Source organism: Danio aesculapii, chromosome 5, assembly GCF_903798145.1.
Source record: "Danio aesculapii chromosome 5, fDanAes4.1, whole genome shotgun sequence".
NCBI classification, from domain to species: Eukaryota; Metazoa; Chordata; class Actinopteri; order Cypriniformes; family Danionidae; genus Danio; species Danio aesculapii.
The window spans coordinates 34476357-34497631 of NC_079439.1; the positions used below are offsets into that span (position 1 = coordinate 34476357).

Sequence of the window (21275 nt, forward strand, 5' to 3'; positions counted from 1 at the left end):
ACTGTACATCTGATTGAAACAAAAAAAAAATTAAGGGTAGTGCATGATTGGATGATAAGGCTTATTGGTAATATGTGCCCAGGGCTACATAATTGGGAGCCAAGAAATATGTACATATGGACCACTTGCAATGTTTGTTTTCATAAACCAAAAGGTCGCTGTGTTCTTTTCTGCCCATTTGAACATTTCTGTATATCTCTGTCTGTGAGAGAAGCTGGTTGGCTTGTCATCATGCAAAATACATTAATATATCAGCTCACCCAAACACCACATTCCATAAAACCAACCTGTAGTGTCTTCAAAAGCAAATTAAAAGAGAAGGCCATTGCATGTTTCATTGCACCTGGTTTCTGTTCTTTGCTCCATATAAAAAAAAACATAATGCATAAATTTGTGTATTATAGGACTAATAAATGATTAAATATTGAATATAATATTGGCCTATTTTTAATGGTGCTGCTCAACATCTACTCAATGTTTAATACTCTGAGTATAATTTTTTTTTCAAAGTGTTAATCCACTTTTTCCCCACATTATTTTGTAATAGAACAAGGACACAGCAGACTTACTGATAAACAGCATTTTCAAGACTTAGCTGATGATTGATTATAAAGCTTGTTTGGCATGTTGTCCCGGAAGAGAGCCATGAGCTCAAAACATCCTCAAGCCCAGGGCTCCCTCCCATTGCAAGGCGAGAGGGGAGTTTGAGCTCAGGTAGAACTCGAGAACTCCTCTGCTGTAGAAGCTAATGAACAGATAGTGATTACTCTTAAGAGATAGCTACTTGCTAAGTGCATGTTTATGGTGCTGATTTGGATTAGTCAATTAACTTAAGTTGCATGTTTTTTGGATGGCGGGAGGAAACCGGGGGACACAGGGGGAAACCCACAAAAGCACGGGGAGAACTTGCAAACACTGCACAGAAACATTGGCTGGTTTGGTAATAACCACAACCAAAGACGTTCTTGCTGTGAAACAACAGTGCTAATCACTAGGCCACCGTGCCACCCGTCTAGTAAAGGAGGAGGAGTAGAGGTGGAAGGGGGGATTCTTAAAAATGAAGATGACTGTGTATAAAACCTAGGGCATTTATAGTGGCTTATGAGTCGTCTGATTGGTGAATGGTAAATTAGAAAATGTGGGGCCAGCTGCAAGCAATCATAAGCACGTGAACCTCTCGAAATTAGTTCATAAATACTTTAAAACTGCTCAAATTATCTTAAATAATGTCTAATTATGCAAGTCGTCCTTTGCATTTTAGGTGATGTAATGTGGCCCCCTTGACCTGTGAACTTGGATGTGCCCTAGTCTACATTGTGTTTGAATTCAAGTTTGAAATTCAAAGTCACAAAAAAAAAAAAGTCTAGATTTGATATGCGGCCGGCCGGAAGTGCGATATGCACATTAATAAAGCAGTCTTTTTTTTCTGGAAAATAGTCTTTATTAAAAAAATAATTAATCAGAATAATAATATATTTCTAAGATTTGGGCTACAAATGTAAAAGTAAAATTTACTTTTCCTGCATGTTATGAACATAAATCAACATGTTACAATTAATAACATATATTTTTGTTGTCTTTGTACAGTGCCTTGATATTTTAACAATTAAAAATTATTTAAGATAAGTTCTGTTGAACTTTTATCGACTGCAAAATGGTTTGTTGGTGCCATCTTGTGGTTCTGGAGCATGTTCACAAGCAGATTTAAATGTCTCCTCCAAAGCGTTGTCATTTGTTATATAGTAAAAAAAACTGTTACGAAGGAGGTTTTACAGCATGACATTATAAGAATTTTAAATAACATGATAGTATTCCATAAGAGAACTATTAAACTTGTATTTTCCTAAGAACATGTTCAAGTTTATGATGGAGAAAGGATTCCATACAAGTGTGTGAATGAGTCTAAAGATTATTATTAAGTCTAAGATTATTATTAAATTAAGATTATTATTAAGTATTAAGACACTGTCACTTTATCATATTTATTTAAAAGCTTTTTGCACTATATACGGTTTTGCATTATACTTTTTGCACTAGTGTTTTGCTTTTTGCACATTTTGCACTAGTGTTTTGCTTCTGCACAGCTGGTTTGCACTCCCTGCCATGTGCCCTTAAGTGTAATTGTATTGTTTACAATTTTTTTTTTTACTTATATTTTTAGATCATATTATATGTGTAATTGTATTTATTGTATTTTCTTATTAAAATCCTATTTTTTGTATGAATATTATCTGTTATTCACCAAGGATCTGAGAGTAATGCAATTCCGATTCTCTGTATGTCCTGTGCATGTGGTTGAATTAACAATAAAGCTGACTTTGACTTTTGGTTATGTAAAAATGTAATTCAAACACTGACAACTTCATGAAATCATTTGTCTTCCTTCTGCTATTAACAACAACTGTACTATTTAAATGGTCTGCTATTTGTCAGTTGTTACCAACCTGAATAAACTGAATCCCAAAATGACACAATAATTGAAATTATGTTTATATTTTTTATTTATTTATTTTTTGCTTGAAGGAAGCAATTTATTTTTGCTGGCTTAATGCTTCGCTGCTGACAGCTCAAGTCATTAACTAACAGGATGGAAGCATATACCATAATTACAATTTATTCCTTCAGTAGCACCAATTATTGCTCAGTCCCTGCAAGGTAAAAATTTACTTGGGTTGTTGCACCACATAAAGATTATAAATATAATGACTACTAGATCAAAGTTTGCAGATTTTGTATAACCTGTACAATAATTATATCCGCACACACAAACTGCCTCAGGAAATACTAGAGTAAAATCACGTTTTAATACACTGAAAATAAATGCTTTTTTTAAAATTGTTTCTTGTCCAAATATCTAAAAATTCTTAAATTAAGAAGCATTTTTTAGACAAGCAAAAAAAGATTGTCTTGTTTTAAGAAATAACATGTAAAGTGAGTCTTTCCTTAAAACAAACTAAATAATCTGCCCAATGGGGTAGGCAAGACAATATTATGTCAAAATGAAAAACAAGATTATTTTGCCTACCCCTTTGTCAGATTTTTCTGCTTGTTTTAAAGAAAGACTCACTTAATTTTGGCATTTATCTTCGGCAAAAGCATTTTTCCTAAATAAATCCTAAATATTGTTTTAAAAGGGTGAATTTAACATGTTTAGATTAAGCTACTTTAGGAGTGTAAGTGCATCCCAGTCTTGCATTTTCATCTACTTTGACTTTGACAGGGATTTTTGTTGTAAATACTGATGTTGGTAATGTTTGTATTTTTAACCAAAAAACAAAAGCCCTGTGCTTTATTACATACCCTGCATACAGCACAGTGCACAATAAATTAAACCTAACTGCACATTGCTGCCCTGAAGCATCACAGAGAAAAATGCTTTCACAAAACTGTCAATGTTTCCCATTATGTACCACATTACCTACCCACTGTTTCTGGGCACTGCAGTGACAACCAGAAAATGGTCCTGCATAAATAACCAGTATCTGTCTAAGAAAATCTTCTATATCTGGCTCATCTGAGGCCATTTGAACTCCATTAATAACCAGTAAACGAAAAAAGTATTTGCATAAAACGTGAAGACTGCACATATATTCCTCAATTCCACAATTTTGAGGAAGAGTAAATAATGGGAACAATGGAAAAAGTAATTGGGAACTATAAAAATAATACAATTATATGTATTATATATATATATATATATATATATATATATATATATATATATATATATATATATATATATATATATATATATATATATATATATATAAAATTCAAATATACAAACTTACCCTAATACTTTTTTTAAAATGTCTTACGGATCCAACTGTTATCTGACTACTATATTATTATTATTATTAATATTATTATTATCATTAATATTATTATGAATGCATCAAGGATCCAATTTCAATGATCATCATACAAATAATAATTGTTAATACAGTTCTGTCTGGTTCTCGAATCTGATTGGCTAATAGTCATGTGATATTCTACAAATATCAGAACACCTACAGTCTCTTCACTCTTGTGTATTACTCCGCCCACATAGAGTGACAGATCATTAAACTTACAACAGTTTGACAAATATTGCTGCTGTTGGACAACATAATGAACTTTTGAGGCTTTTTTTAATCGAGAATGTAGTTGTTTAGATTGCAACTATGCAGTTTATTTAAAAGGACAGTGCCTTTTTTAAATATTTATAATATCGGTGGCCATTAGCTTGTCATTAAGCAGAGCAGAAACGATTGAGGTTGTCCATCCACAAGATGGTGACAGAGACCACATAATAAGATCTATGAGGCGGAAAAACTCGTAATTTCTTGCTACAGCTGATCAAATCATTATTAAACTGGTAAGTGACATTCTAAGTCATTCTCTCTCTTTTGTATGTTGTAGTGCTGTATCTATACCATAGAAATTGTAGTGAACTGAGGGAAATGGGACTCACATATCAGTCAAATATCATGTATTTTGTGTTAGCCACTCTTTGTATACCCCTGAGTTACCTTTGACCATCTGTTTGTTTCTAATGAGTTTCCTGTTTTTGTTACAGCAGACTAGATCAGTAAAAAGAAAGATTTAAGAAATGCCTGCATGTGTTTAGCATTTTTCCATATCGCAAACACAACAGTAATCTGGTAGTGTTTGCACTGCTTTGGCCTTTTAGGGGTTACCTACTGTGATATCCCGATTGCAACAGAGAAACACTGGGAAATGTATGTAGACTGATGGCATTTCATGCCGTTCAGCCTTATAATTTTAAAATGTGAGCAAAAAATCACTTGTTTTGTCAGGTTAGACATTAAGCTATAGAATCATTCAAATACTAGCTCTAAAGTGACGTTAGTGAATTAGCAACGGTTTCTGCTGTTCTGCTGGTCAGCTGCAGATGTGAATGAATGGCGGAAGAAAGTTGTTACTTATACAAAAGGGTTTTTAGACTCTCCGTGTTTGAATTTTCTTTTTTATTTACACAATTATGCTGTCGAACTGTTGTATAAACGCAATATCACACTCATACAAGTGCAATAAGGATGTATATCGTCACAGGTGGGACACTAAGGCACTCAACCCATGGCCTCGTACCAACAGACGCCACCCACCAGTGCTGATAAATAGCCATATCGCACTGCTACTTGTGTGATATTGCTCATATATATATATATATATATATATTTATCTTTAAGGCGACTTGAAAAAGTACAATTCATGAATCAGTGTAACGAGAGCCTGTAAAATACACTGTAAACTAAACCTTTGAAAACGCCACATTGCAGGAACTAATTGCGCACTGTACCCATGATTACAATTCAGATTTAAAATTAGCTTTAAAGAGGCAATCGTATCCCAACATGACTCTGAAATCTGCTTTTAATATCACACTCAACACAAAAGAAGTGATCCACCTGAAACTCTGTGATTTCATAAAAATGTTTATTTTTGTAAGATGATGTCTCAAACCTTGTTCCACCTCCACATCACACAAACCCTGTACATTTTCATTTTATCCTGTCAATCTGTCCAGAAAGACGCTACACCTCCACCGTCCATCATGAACTGCACACATAGCATCATCAATAGGTGCCTCTCTTTGAGGGCAGAATCTAATCCGTCACCCAAGAATACATTGCCATCATACCCAAAGCTCCTCTATTACAGACCGTTCCAGTTCTGTGATAACTAAAACATAAAAAAAAATACAGAGCTGCTTGATAGAAAACCACTGCCTTTTTTTTGTTTTAAAGATGTTGTTGGTTAATGAAGAAAAGGGAAACATACAAATAGGGGGATGACAAAGTGCTCATAGTCACAAAAACCACCGATTAAAAATTCTCTGAAACAGAGACATAAGAGCCTGCAAATTTAGCACAGCTTATCCCATCTTAAAAGATTGAATGTATCCATTTAAATGATCATACGATATCATAATATGCCACAATTTTTCCATCCTTAGGGAAAAAAAGTGAAAAAATGTTCAGGAAGTCTGAATTTATAGACCCTTTTCACTATGTTTATAATAATTTTGGGTTTATGACTTATTTACATATTATAAATACATGAAAACACTGAAGTCAGTTTCAGATGCATCACTGCAGAAGAAGCACTGCATTAACAATATTGTTGTTGTTTTTTTAGAATACAAAGGTATTATAAAGGTGTTTTAAGCAACAATTATAATGAGAGATCACATTCGGAGCACATCCTTGAGCCAAACATCAAGGAAATTGGACTGAAATGGCCATACAATGTTCTTAAAATGACAATGCTCAGTATATGAGGCTAGTTGAATAGTCCTCTTGTGGTATTTCCACAATCTTTACCAATGTCTTCATCACTGTGCGCCACCTCTTTTGGGCTAGAATTACTAGGAGTAGTTTGATTTTTCTCCTTTTTTTCATCCAGTCTGGGATTTGTTGTCTCTGAAACAGGAGCTTTGAGATAAAAAATGAAATACTTCATACAATATCTTACATTATCTTCAATACTTTGATTTTGATACACTGTTTTGTTACTGAATTTCCACATTTCCATGAGCCTTTTGACTTACCCTCGATATCTAAATGGTGGCTACCATCCGCTTCACTGCTTCCAACAGCATCATTGTCTTCCTCACTCAGTTCCACTATTCGTTGTCTGGCACTCTCGAAAACTGACTTCAAAACAATGGAGTCCTCAAAGATCTAAGACACAGAAAAACGTTAATTACATCTTTCCACATCCACAGTTACACAGTCCACCAATGCAGATAGCTTTCTGCCTTAAAAACATAATTTTTTAAATGTTAAACAAAATTCTAAAATGAAATCTATTTGCATTTACACTTACTGGCTACTTTACTGCATACATCTATATAGGGTACTACTCATCAACGGCAAGATCTAATCAACTAATCAGATGGCAGAAAGATAACACACAAGCACAAATGAATGGCCAAGAAGATTTCCTAAAGTTCAAATCAAGCATTTGAATGAAAAAAAGAAAAGAAGATTAAAGAAATAATTCACACAAAAATTTAAATCGCCCAATAATTTACCCTAAAAATGTCAGCAGATTCTACATGACTTAAGATGCATTCAAAACCTTAGAGGAAGAGTAAAAGTAATTTACTGTATAACATTATAAAGCAATGTCAAGTCAACGCCATCGCCTTCTGTAGTAAATGCTTCCACAACGAATGCATCTTATGTCAAACGTTAAATTAAAGATCAGCTAAGAAGTTGTCTAGAACAGTGTTTCCCAACCCTTTTCCTGAAGGCACACCAACAGTCCACATTTTCAACCTCTCCCTAATCAAACACACCTGAATCATCTTATCATAACATCAGAAGAGACTCCAACACCTGAAGTTAATGGGTCAGATAACGGAGACATCAAAAATATGTACTGTTGGTGTGCCTCCAGGAACAGGGTTGGGAAACACTGGTCTAGAACATGCATTCATAAGCGCGTATGGATGAGATTTATGACGGATGTATGCACTTTTAGAAGCTTAAAAAAATTTAGACTATACAACACCAGCAAGAAAGAGTCAGGATACAATTTAAAACTACACTGGCTGTGTTTGTCTGAAAGAAGAAAGTCATGCACACAGAGGATAACTTAAGGGTGAGAAAATTAAGATGTAATTAAAATGACCCCTTAATTCAATCACCCTCAAGTCATCCTGTATGTTTATGACTTTTTTCTGGGCTGGTTTGAGTATATCAAAAACTACTGGCATTTTTATCCACAGCCATCTGTAAAGAATGGTCTTGAACAAAAGTAAATATATAGTGAGGGACTGTTCTGAGGGTGAAAATGCCTTGTAGGATAGACAACTGTAACTTTTATATCAACTTGTTAACCTCTTGCCCCAAAGCTCAAACCATGTCAAACTGAAACATGAGCATGAATTCACTAAACTAAAATGACCTCCACAGTCACTAGATCTCAGTTCAACAGAGCACATTTGGGATGTCCTAGAGCAGGACATTGACATCATGGATTTCTGCAGACAAATCTGCAGCACTGTGTGATGCTGTCATGTCAACATTAGTGGTGTAGCAGATCACAAATCTCATGGTTCTGATCACACTATGGTTTTTGAGTCACGGATCGGACCATTTTTCAGATCAGCAAAAAAATAGAGGACACAAATGTAATTTAATTTCCATTTATTACAAAAACATTGCTGCAAGAAACTTTTGGTTTTAACAAACAGAACCTGTAATTTTAATAAAGATGAAAATAATAAGCTCAATAAAAGGTTAAATATTTAATACTGTGAAAAATGATCTTTAATACAGTTGCTGATAATGTTACATGTACAAATCTAGTATTATAATCTTGTACAACACATCATATTTATTTTTAGTCTCATTTTAGACTAATGATTCAATAATTCACTCATAAAACTTCATGCTTGTTTTATTACTATAGATCTAGAGACTAGTATCCTTTTTGAAGAACTATTCAGTGACATAATTTCGATAGTATCTAGTGACGAGTAGGGTTAGGGGTGAGGTTAGGTAAGCCCATTAAAAAGCATTGCATGCAGCTAAGATTGCATCTGCACCAGGTCTGCATCCAAACCCCTATTCATATTTTTGATGGTTGTTTGGCCACCTATTGGTTAAACCAGAGATGCCCAAAGTTGGCCCATTGTACCTTTGATTTGGCACACCATCCCATCTGAGAAGAGAGTGAGAAGGACAGAGAGCTTTGGGGCGAATGCCTTTAAAAGGGATCGTCATTTACATTCGACGTAACATTTTTTTGTTTGTTTGTTTTATTGCTGAGCTACAAAAAAGCAACTGAAATTAAATGTTGTAAATATTTCAGATTTTTAAAAATGTAAATACTGTCTCTCAACAGATAGAAGACTATGCAGAAGACATCGTTGAGCAAATCAAGGCAAAAACTAGTGTACAGTAATTCCATTCTGTTATAAATGAGATTGAGATTGTTTTTTTCTGTAATAAGTTCACCATAACATGTAAAAAATATATGTTGTATTAGTTAATATAAAGCAATGTTTTCTAGTTATTTTTAAATATTAATAAATAAATTAGGAAATTACCCATGGCAACTAAATTTACCTTCGGCCCACTAGCCTCAATCAAGCTTGGATTTTGGCCCTTCATAAGAAAAAGTTTGGGCACCCCTGGGTTAAACAATGGAATTGCTACAATTTTCAACATCATCATGTTGCATTAAACTGTGATTTTAATCTTTACCATAAACATCAGTGTTTATATCTGAATTATAAACACAGCACATCTGTTATATTTGATTGCCTGTAACTTTGTAACTTACTGAAAAGTGTCAAAACTGAATGCAGCGCATCGATGGTTTAATAAACATATTGAAATCATCATCATTTATAATTTATGTCGGGTGTTTGAAATCAGATCCCGATCTTTTAATGATTAAATGTGCAGCTTACAGTGAATGCATTGATGCAGGCTAAACAAGTAGTGACAGAAACCACCTTTAATAACATAGGAAATCCTGTAGATGCCACCACAACTTCTTCTGTCATCATTATATTTTACAGGGAAGCCAAAATGCTTTCATAAAAATGATTTGAATGACACAGCAGACGATCTCTCTTCGATTGTTACAAATGTTGGATTAATCTATAAGTTAAACAAAGTTACAAATCCTCAGGTCACATGGGTTGCAAACCGTGGGTTGTGATCTGTTACACTGCTAGTCAATATAGATCAAAATCTCTGAGATATGTTTCTAGCACCATGTTGAATCTTGTTGAATTTAGCACAGGGCAAAATGGGTAACGTAATAAAGTAAAATATACGTAATAAAGTGGCAGGTGAGTGTAAATTTATTCCTGTGTTGTGCGATTATAATATTTGTCATTTATGAATGTGAAAATTAAATAATTTAAAAGGTCATACCATAGATACAGTTAGAAAAATAATCAGAGTAAACTTCTCTAATTATAGCATCAAAACACACACACACACACAAAGTGGGATTTTCTAATCTGTTGAAAAAATTGGTTCAGTGTAAGTACTATTAAAGTGCACAGGAAACACAAGAATATTTTGAAAATCTTTTTAAAGGATAGAAAAGACACACCTGAGATCCCTCCAGATTAAATGTCTGAGCGTTGTGACACATCTGCATGATATCCTTTTCCAGGTCTGCAATGCACCTGTATTTGTGATTACGCACTCTCTCCTGCATAAACAACACAAGAATAAATTTGGTCTCAGACAGGGGTGTCAAACATACACCAAGAGTCCTTCTCAGCCAAAGGAAAGATTCAGACAATATTAAAAAGTAATGATAAATAAAAACATTATTTAAAATTTTAAATGCATTGTAACCACTACAATATTTTAATTAAATGTGGAACAAATAGTTTGAGACATTATTAACATCTACTATAAATCTGCAGTCACACTTGACTTTTCTTCCCATAGACTTTCATTCATACGCACGTGGATGCGTCAGACCGGAAACACAGGGTCATGCGTCGAGTTTCGCAGGTTGCTGCGGTGCAAAGTTCAAGTTTGGTGAACTCTAACCTGCGAAATCACATCACTTGACTGCGTGAGACCAATCGAGAATAAAAACATGACCTCTCTGGGCAGAAATTAAAAACATGGAGCAATCGCTCACTTTATTAATGTCTAATCATCTTGTTTAATCCCACCCCTTTTCGCAGCGCCGCACGACAGACTTTCGCACACACAGCGCCCAGTGTGACCGTAGCTTAATACCATCATTTTTCTTGTAACAATGTGTAACATCATAAAACGGAAAAAAAAGCAAGCAGAAGTGTTTTTTTTTTCAGAATATAAACACAATTGGAAATTAATTAAATTTATAAATCGCATAAGATGTAATATTTATGTAAGTTACATTTTAGACACAATGTTACCTGTATGTTTCACAAAAAAAAAACATATTGGGACATATTTATTTGCCTCACAGCAAGAAGGTCGCTGGTTCAAGCCTCGGCTGGATCAGTTGGCGTTTCTGTGTGAAGTTTGCATGTTCTCCCTGCGTTTGCGTGGGTTTGCTCCTGTTTGCTCCTGTTTCCCCCACAGTCCAATGACATGCGGTACAGGTGAATTGGGTAGGCTAAATTGTCTGTAGTGTATAAGTGTGAATAGGTATGTATGGATGTTTCCCAGAGATGGGTTTCAGCTGAAAGGGCATCCGCTGCGTAACACATATGCTGGATATGTTGCCAGTTAATTCTGCTGTGGCGACCGCAGATTAATAATGGGACTAAGCCAAAAATGAATGAATGAATGATACATCCTTAAAATGAGCTAGGATCAACATTAAAAAAATTTATAGTTGTTAGTTAGTCTGTATGATCAATTTAACGATTGTAATCTGGAGCAAATTAATGTTAAATTAAGTAATATTAAAGGGCACCTATTTTACCCCTTTTTTAAGATTTAATATTAATATTATGGTTCTTCTGAGTGTGCCAGTTTAAGTTCAGTTCAAATTTAGATTTTTTTTAATTATAATGTGTTAAAGTGTCATTTTGGGGCGTGTACACAGGTCATTGTTTTAGGGGTGTGTTGCTTCACATGAAAATTAGTTTCGACTTCCTGCCCAACTTAACAGACCAAGCAGAGACTACTGTTGAGGAATCAATGTTCCTAATGTGCCAGAATGTGTCAGAGTGGTAGTTACAAAATCATTTGTGTCTTTGTATGGTTTTACAGCCACTATGTAACGATGCATGCGTCATCTGTATCGGGATGTAATGATTAACCGGTTTCACTATTAATTAATCATAAAGGCTTCTCAACACCGCATTTCTGCACAGAACAAACAGCCACACCTAGGTGAGATGACAGGGAGCTTCTGTGTAGCAAATGGCTGACGTTTAAGGAAGACGCATTGAAAAGTACACAGGTTTGCAAACCCACATAAAGTTACAAACAATGCGCCAGTTAGAGCAATTATGTGGTGAGTGTTGATCCACCAGCCGAGATCAATCAAATGTTTTCGGAGAGAGTGCTGAAAGACTCGGTGGATCAGCTGTTTAATGGCCCGAATCTCGATATGTTGCATTCACTGCATGTTCAGCGCAAATGGCCGCTAAATGTAAAGTCTCTTTGACTCACACCCTGAAAATGGCGGACGTGAAACAACAAACTAAGGATATGGTAATGCACGCCTGTCAATCAATATTGGTTGGCTGGGGGACCGCACTACTACGTCAAGTTGCGGTCGATCTCAAAACCGCTCCAATTGGTCCACCGTTTTTATGTTGACAATTGAAAAAAAAGGACTGGGTATGTTTATTTCACCCCAATATGATGGTCTCTACACTATACCTACACACATGTCTGTCCAAACAGCTTGAAAAGTAGATTTTTCACCATCGCTGCCCTTTAAAGTAGTTTGGCCTACAAAAGAAGACATTTTTTCCCTAACCAGACTTTAACCTGCGAAAAATGAGTTTGACATCCCTTGTGTAAAACAGAACAAAGAGAACATGAGAACAAAGAAACCGTTACATTAAAGAGATAGTTGACCTATAAATGAAAATCCTGTCATCATTTACTCCACTTCCACTTGTTCCAAACCTGTACGCTTCTTTCTTCTGTTGAACACAAAGGGAGATATACTGACTGAAGAACCTATTAAATACATACTGAAGAAAAAAAGCAGCCATTGACTTCAATAGTATCTTTGTTCCTACTATGTTTGTCAATGGGGGGGAAACAGCCAAACGTTCTTCAGAATATCTTGTTTTGTGTTTAACAGAAGAAAGATATTCCTAAACATTTAGAACCACCTTCAGTGTGAATAAATGGAGGAAAGTTTCATTTTTGGGTGAACATTCCCTTAAATAGCTATATCTATTTCTACTTTACCATTTTCCTTTACATGCCTGCAGTATATTTTAAGCAAGAACGGTTTTAAATTTTTTATTAAATCCATAACAAATCTTCCACCTGAAAATCACTCTAAAACACACAAACCTGTGTGATCAACAAATCGATGCATTTCTTGGGTTGAAATGGATGTCAAGAGTAAAGATAAGAACAGAAAAAAGGATGGCCTCTTGGAAATGAAGTGATGGAAGCAAAGGCTCAGAACTGGACATTTAAAATAAAAAATAAAAAGACAGAAGGGATTGTGGGATGATGAATAAACATGCTGAGGGGATCTCAGATACTTTACCCTGATCCTCCTGAAGTCGACTGGCTTGCGGATGAGCTCGTAGTACTCCGGCACCTCTTTTCTTGAAGGCAGCTGGACAAAGCCTTTACTGATCTGTCGGCCCAACCTACAGAATAATGTTGTATAAGTAAAGGTAAAAAAAAGAGCTGTTACTTATTTGATCTTACATGCAGGGTACAATAGCACTGATCTGACATGGGTGATAGTTTCCCCAAAAATGAAAATTATTCAAGATGAAGGTGATTTTTCCCTTAAGAAGTCCATTAAAGGAGATATGTATCTAAATCCGTGCTCATTGGTGATTCATTTGAACATTATTTTCAATATTAACGTTAATCCACAGCCTGGGCAAACAGTTCATGGTACATCCATGAGTAAATTGAGTCCATGCTTTTGGTTATTTGATGATATATTTGCGATTTACAGTGCTCAGCATATTTAAGTACACCCCTCACAAATCTATCTTTCATATTCATATTTTAATAGGAAGCTATACAATATTATATCTGTGCATATACATTAGATTAGTGTCTCATTTGGGTCTCGGCATGGCGAAGTCAAGAGAGGTAGAATTCAAGTGCAGCTTAACAATAATTTATTAAACAAATTATTCGCGCAGTTAATCGTAGACTAAAATAGGAAAAAAATCCCAAAAAAAAAAAAGAAAAAGGAAAGAATCATACAGGGCAATCCAAAATCATAATCAAAACGGTCATAAGGTCATAAACAATGCATCGATCAAAAGTACAAACAATACAAACTTAGACTAAGGCAAAAACACAGTGACAGGAAATATACATGACAGGAAACAACAAAGACTCACTACAGACTGAGGGAGTATATATATATATATATATATATATATATATATATATATATATATATATATATATATATAGTCCATATAATCAGTAATACAGCGATTCAGCTGTGCATGTGTGATCAGTGGAGAAAAGTGACTGGTGTGTGTAACAGCATGCAGGGATTTGTAGTTCATGGATGAGTTTGTATTTCACTAGCCGCTGGTGATCATAACAATTAGTTATTAGTTTACTGAAGCCAAATCCGGGGTCCGTTCTTCATACGTAGATTACTCAATTAGCTGGATTTAGTTATTGACGATTTGGCATGATCCAGGATTCTTTCGTTCTTCAAAACTCATCTCATACCAACAGTTCTGGTAGCTCAAACCTGCTCGGGAGCAGGTTCATTTCATATAAACAGGATTAGATTGGGTCTTTTCAAGCAAAAGTAATACTGAAAGTATGTACCGAATTCTGATATTTTCTTACAGTAGTAACATATACTGTAAGTTATATACACTTGGGAAAATATTTTGGGGAAAAAATTATATATACATTTAGAATTTATGATATTACATAATTTTAATATTTATATAATACATAATATTTAATATTAAATAATTAATATTTATGTTTATATACATAGAATTTTTAAAATAGATATAAATAAAACGTAAAAAACTTAAAAGTAAATAACGGGTGGTTCTCCCCAAGGAGATCAAAGAGAATATTTATCAATATGGACTTTTTAGATACACACGTGTACTATTTTAAGATACCTACCCAGCTTTACAATTTGTGTATGATAGTAGACATGCACAATATTCAACTGTTTTTTTGTTTGTTATATAGAGGAATAATAATTTATGCAGTCATGCACATGTTTTGACAGATAATATGACGGTGATTCGATGCTTTGCAGAAGTTGCAGACACCTTTACCAATATCAAAATGCTTTTTTCATGTGAAATTTATTTAAATTTGCCGATTAAGAAACTTAAATAGGACTAGGCTACTAAAATAAAGAATATCTACTCTAAAATGTAAAACTACACATGAAAGTGTAAAGCCTGCAGCTCAAAACAAATGTGTAAAGTTATTGCATATCATATTTAACAAACCGTTACATTTTATGTAATTTTGCTCACATGGATAATTGAATATTAATCAGATGATGTCATTACGCTGCTGTGCGTCAGCCAATCATTGCATTACTGATCTTGATTTCTAGGATCGATTGATCTGTCCTTCACAACACACGCAGCGATCTTAGATCAGTCCATTCTGTCATTTTAATCTGATTCGCGAACTTGTTTGAAGAACCAAATTAGCCAGATCTGCCAAATCATCTTAGATCATTTAAGCGAGGTACGAAGAATGGACCCGTGAAGCTTATCTAACAAAATAACTTATGATAACAGTCCAAAAACTAGTACAAGCAAATTTATACGTTATAGAAAAATATTAAATACAAATTTTAAAAAGAGGAAAAATCAAAAGAAGCAAAAATGGAAACATTTTGTTGAAATTTAGTAGGTTGTATTTTTTTTTAAATATTGTGCTTACATTTAATTCTATTATCTTTCAATTTCTAGATATGTTTGGTGACTAAAATATTATTTGAATAAATATATCTGTTTAATAAATCTGTTTTGTTTAAATGCACTAAAATACATTGCCTATATTCACTGAGAAATAAATAAAAATATTCATTTTCAAAATGGGGTGTACTCAATTATGCTGAGCACAGCATTCGCACCAATATTAAAGCTAATAATACTGTAAATAATGTTCTGTTTCCTACCAATCATTTCGCTTTATACGACTATTGACCTGTTTCTATTTGTTTATTTTTAATCTCAAAAACAGATGACCATTGGCATGAGTAATACGAATCACCACAGGTACAGCTAAAAATCTAATGAAGAAAAAAAGTATTCTCAGGCCTGAAAGTGACTAAATTAATTGTAAATTTTCATATTTGGGTGAACTATCCTTTTCAGGAATAAAGGGAAACAGCATGAACTTTTTTGGTGACGTTCATCATTCAGCTTTAGTGTCATGTAATAAATACAAGCCAGTCTGTGTGCTTGATACTGACGTGTCCTTGTAGTTGATGACCATGTCTACGATGGTGTTCATCTGTTTGGTGAGTTTGGGAGGGTTGGGGGGCAGTTTTTCTGCAGGAGGTCGACCGCGCCGCTTTTTGACCTTCTCCACCCCCTCTTGACCAGTCTCAGAGCCCTGGTTACCTTGTTGTTCGCTTTTTCGTTTCTTCAAGTTGCTTTCCTCCTCCATAACCTCAGACACTCCGTTGTGGATGGCCTGAGACTGAGGACAAGACATAATCCATGAGAATGATAATGAGTGGTACAGAACTGTATTTTTTCAGCTGATCATCAACTGAAACATATTATTGAAGTGCACATTATATGATGATTTTTGCTTTTATTAATATTGACCAATTAACAAGAAAGAGGTGTCAAGTGAAAGTGAGAAGAAAAGTTTTATTAATTATTTTTCACCTACATTATACACTCTCAGAAAAAAGGTACACGGTGGTACAAATAATGTTCCTTGAGGAACAGTTCTGTATCGTTGTAAAAATTATATGGTACAGAAAAGACCTCTTATGATACTGATCTGTGCCTTTTATGGTACTGTCTTTTCACTTCACCAATAGCTGGTGTGTGGTGACAGCACTGGCGCCGTTGTCCTGTGGCTGCCGTCGCATCATCCAAGTGGATGCTGCACACTGGTGGTGGTGTGGAGATCCCCCCCCCCATGATTGTGGAGCACTTTCAGTGGCCATACACAATAAATGTGCTATATAACTACACATTACATTACAGCTGAAATGAAGGTGCACAATTGTTCCCATATAAAAGGTTTGGTAAGCATTTTTGACAATGTTAAGGTACAAAGTGCCTCATCACTGTGGTGGTACCTTCATGGATCAGATTTGTACCTTTGGTAAAGGTAAAATAATGTATCTGAAGGTTTTAAAAACGAAAGGTACATTTTGGTTTCCCATGGACAAGTTTGTAATTTAGAATTAGGAGGATTTCACAGCGAATGCCATGGAGAACCAATGGGTACCCAAAAAAGTTTTTAAAGTGCCCCTATTATGCTATATTTACAAGTAATTTTTTTAAAAGAACAATAGGTTTACATGCATTCAAGGTCATGTTATCATGATGTACATTTAAAATCACCTAATTTCTCGAATTAATCTACAATTATCCTTTGCAGATTTATTCTCTCTACTATCGTCAGACTTGGTCAGATGGCTCAGTCTGTAGGGATCGGTCTGCCACAAACAGCATGTGTTGGAAACCAAACACTCATTACCATATCTGAACTTCAGCTCTGGAGCCTTCCACAATCTTCAAATATTGAACAAAGTGTAGGAAAGTAACAATGACATAGAATTCACCATTATAACTACTGGCCACATCCAATGTTGAAACAATGGAAAAACTGATCATCAGAAACCTACATCGCAAGCACAATTTAGCTGGACGTTTCTCAGTGGTAAGCTTAGAGAACTAAAACCAATAAACATGTTTCTGTTGTTTTAAAAAAAAAAACATAATCAATCAGATGCATTTAAATTAGCCACCATTCAAAACGCCACAGATTTGTTGAGTGACTTCTGCAGATAAGATCATTTTTCTATGATTTGGATGACATTTTGTAACGACAGTGATTATAGTGACTATTTATAATTTATTTAAGTTATGATAAACTTTTAACGGCAGTGGTTAGGACTGCACAATAAACAGTGCTCAGCATATATAAGTACAAAATATGGAAGCTTATCTAACAAAATAACTATAAACAAATTTATATGTTACATAAAAATATTAAATACAGATTTAAAAAAGAGGAAAACTCAAGAGAAGCAAAAAATGGAAAAATTTAGTTGAAATTTTGTAGGCTGTTATTTTTTAGTTTATTTGTATTATCTTTCAATTTATAAATATGTTTGGTGACTAAAATATTATTTTAATAAATAGTTTAATAAATATGTTTTGTTTAAATGCACCAAAATACATTGCCTATATTGACTGAGAAATGGAAAAAAATATTCATTTTCAAAATGATGTGTTTTAAATTACATTTATTTTATGCACTGGTTATTTATCTAAATTTCACCAATTAGATGGAGCCTTACTATCTTCATCCCCATCTATCCAGTAGTTGTTGTTCTGCTATTGGCTAAAGTGAAAGGATGAACACAGAGCTGACAATAAATACTTGGGGAGGGAGTCAAGACATTGACAACAGCCAATCAAAGTCAGGAGGTTTTCACTCAAGACAGTTTTTTTTTTTTTTTTTTGAATTAGGATTAATTGGATCTGAAAAAGGGCTGCACGGTGACGCAGAGGGTAGCACATTCGCCTCACAGCAAGAAGGTCACTGGTTCGACCCTCGGCTGGGTCAGCTATCATTTCTGTGTGGAGTTTGTATGTTCTGCCAGTGTTCGCGTGGGTTTCCTCTGGGAGCTCCCCCACAGTCCAAAAACGTGGTATAGGTGAATTGGGTAAGCTAAAATTATGCCTAGTGTATGTGTGTGAATGGGTGTGTGTAAATGTTTGTCAGTGATATATATATATATATATATATATGTGTGTGTGTGTGTGTATATATACATGTATATATATGCGGAACTCTCATAAGATATATTGTTACTGCATATTTTTTCCAGTACTGTGTAGCCCAAGTCACATAGCCAATAGAAATCAATCATCAAATTTGTAACAAATCTGCATAGGCCAGTAACAGAAGTGAAACTGAAATAGCTAAAGACTTCAGCAGTTCAAGTTAAGTTTCAGATGATAATACATTTTTTCTGCGAACTTTGATCTTTGAAAGTTTGCAGACGTTTTGCATTCACAAACAGTTGCACACTGCATGAAAGGTAATAAAGCACAACAGGGGCACTTACACTATTAACTCTATAAAGAAGCATTGTGCAACGGAAACGTCAGAAGTTAACGGTTTTTTCATGGCACCGTAGATCATTTTTATTATTTAGCATTGCATTAAAGAGTCTGGTGAACTCTCTGGCCTTTCGTCCAACTACGTCTAGCTCCAAAATGACAGACCATCATTATCTCGTCTCACCAGGCAAGCTGCCTTCAATCTTCAGTCCCCTCTAATACGAGCAGCTGCTTTCACTTCCATTTAATATTTGATAAAGCATCACTTAACAATATGCCACGAGCTCAGGATGATCCCGCACAGGGAAAAGCAGGAGCCGCTGCTATACTCTGATCTTCATTCCTATTGTGAATGAAATGATTGACGTTTACGGAGACACCGATCTCCGGCCAGCGCGCCTGACATAACGGTGACGTACGGTTCACCACACACACACAGCGCTCACCGAACGTGCTCCAATAAACACGAGACTAGACGCTTATCAACATGCACACTCCTCACGTGTAAGAACAAGCAAATGCGGAATGCACATGATGCCAAGTCTGTGTTTTACACTAAAGCAATTAAAGTGCAGTGATATGCCTGCCGCAGCCGCTGCTGGCACAGAGAGCATATGAGAGAGATGAAAATATGAATTCAGAGTATGACGCTATGCAGGCAGCGCCAGTCTTTGATGTCTAAATCGCACACACACGGTGCGTCCTCAAACGCTTAAATGCAAAGAAAGCAGACAAAACCGAGACGCAATTGCACAGACGTGAGAGAACAACCCCAATCACGGAGATGCACGTCTCATGCAACATCCAGAGAAATATGAAAAGCGTGAGCGCGCAGAAAAACACACGGAAAGCATTTATTCACACGTACCCCAGGGGACCATGTGGAAGGAAGGAGGCCTAATAATCAACAGCATAATAATGGAATGCACACACACACACACAGACTCGCATGCACAGGCGCACAACTGTGCCGCTGCACACAAATCATGCAGGCTGTTTGCAGAAAGCGCATTCAGAAGTCTATACTAGAAGCAACACGCCAAAAAAAAAACCTTTCACGCTACAAACGTCTGTTCCAGTAACCTCTACAAAGAAAAAAAGAGGTGTCAGGATGCACACAACCCATTTGTCTGGGCAATGTTTCCCTTCACCAGACACAGATCACACCTACACACACACACACACACACACACACACTCTCTCTCTCTCACTTTCTGTCTGTGTGCCCATGTGCTGAAGCCTGGTGTGATTGCGTGCTCAATGCGCAGGAGAGAGAGAGAGAGAGAGAGAGAGAGAGAGAGAGAGAGTGTGTGTGAAAGAGAGAGAGAGAGAGAGGAAGAGGGTGATTTACCTGACTGTGGTCTCCAGGCTGGCTCCAGTCTGGAGGAGAGAGAATTAGCAAACCAGCATTGCAGCGCGCAGCCAGTCTCTTCATCAGCTGATCACTCAAAACCCACAGCCCGAAAGGGGGGCGAAAAGCGCCCAGCTTTTCATACACAAATCAATTGCCGTTAGGATGTTGAGAGAGAGAGAGAGAGTGAGTGAGAGAGAAAGGAATAACTGCGAGATGCCTTTCTGCTAGTTTGTCCCTGTGGAAAGGCCTGCAGCTCGCTTTTCTCTCTCTCTCTCTTTCTCCCTCCTTTTCTCTCTCACTCACTGCATGTTTTAATATCGACTGTCGCAATCTGGTTTCTTTTCCTTTTTTCCTTTTCCCCTCTCCCTCTCTTTTATGCTCTCGTTCTGTCTTTTTTAAAAACGCCCCTCTGTTAAAAGAAGCCGGGCTCCATTTTTGTGCCTATGCAGATGGTTTTCTGCAAGCTTTTCTGACATCTTGAGAGGATTCCAGGGTAGTTAATGCTGTGTCGAACACACTCTCACAAAAAAAAAGGAAAAAAGAAAAACAATTGGCTAATGGCATGTTTATTTCTGTGTCTGGGAGCTTTTACAACATAAAAGAGCATGGAGATTCTGGTCAAATCATTTGGGGCTATAAATATTACCAGATAGTCCAGAACATAATAGATTCTGTCTGCTTCCCATCGAGAATGGAGATGAACAAATCATAAAGCAGCTTCACGTGAAGCATATGTGTAATTATTCCTAGGCTGTGTTGGTTTTAAAAGCTCAGTGGTGTCCTGAAATTAAATATGTTTGGTCGATGTTAGACCTAAAGCACTTTAAATTGCTGTGAATGATCTGGTATTGCTGTGAAAAACGTTTGGTAATGAGATATAATGCTCAAGTCTATCATTAGGTAAAGATATAAATGAAAACGCAGCATTTAACTGAAACAGTAAAAACAAACCGTGTGTCTAAAAACTCTTAAAAACAAAGATTCCTAAAGGATGTTTTTGTA

General features: G+C 35.6%; 1 protein-coding gene across 4 annotated transcripts; it reads right to left on the minus strand.

The window, feature by feature from the left end:
* Positions 1-5422: 5422 nt before the first annotated feature.
* Positions 5423-20626, minus strand: LOC130229306 (probable global transcription activator SNF2L2). Of its 4 annotated transcripts, none has more exons than XM_056458028.1 (6): positions 20271-20626; positions 16075-16304; positions 13171-13276; positions 10087-10188; positions 6554-6686; positions 5423-6425 (listed from the first exon to the last, which is right to left on the minus strand). In XM_056458028.1, exons 1-6 carry the CDS (start codon positions 20352-20354, stop codon positions 6286-6288), a joined length of 795 nt encoding a protein of 264 aa, XP_056314003.1. In that variant the 5' UTR covers positions 20355-20626; the 3' UTR covers positions 5423-6285. The 4 variants fall into 4 exon arrangements, with proteins under 4 accessions (XP_056314003.1, XP_056314002.1, XP_056314005.1 ...); XM_056458027.1 differs by having other exon boundaries at positions 5423-6437; positions 20271-20622; XM_056458030.1 differs by lacking the exon at positions 20271-20626 and adding an exon at positions 19104-19938 and having other exon boundaries at positions 5423-6437.
* Between the last annotated feature and the right edge of the window lie 649 nt (positions 20627-21275).

Bases quoted from the DNA above. Each gene is read 5' to 3' on its own strand.
- LOC130229306 (XM_056458027.1), bottom strand. From the start codon at position 20,354: ATGAAGAGACTGGCTGCGCGCTGCAATGCTGGTTTGCTAATTCTCTCT. The intron at 16,305-20,270 runs GTAAATCACCCT...TCTTGTCCTCAG, and splicing joins AGCCTGGAGACCACAGTCAG to TCTCAGGCCATCCACAACGG. The intron at 10,189-13,170 runs GTAAAGTATCTG...TTGTTTATGCAG, and splicing joins TCGACTTCAGGAGGATCAGG to GAGAGAGTGCGTAATCACAA.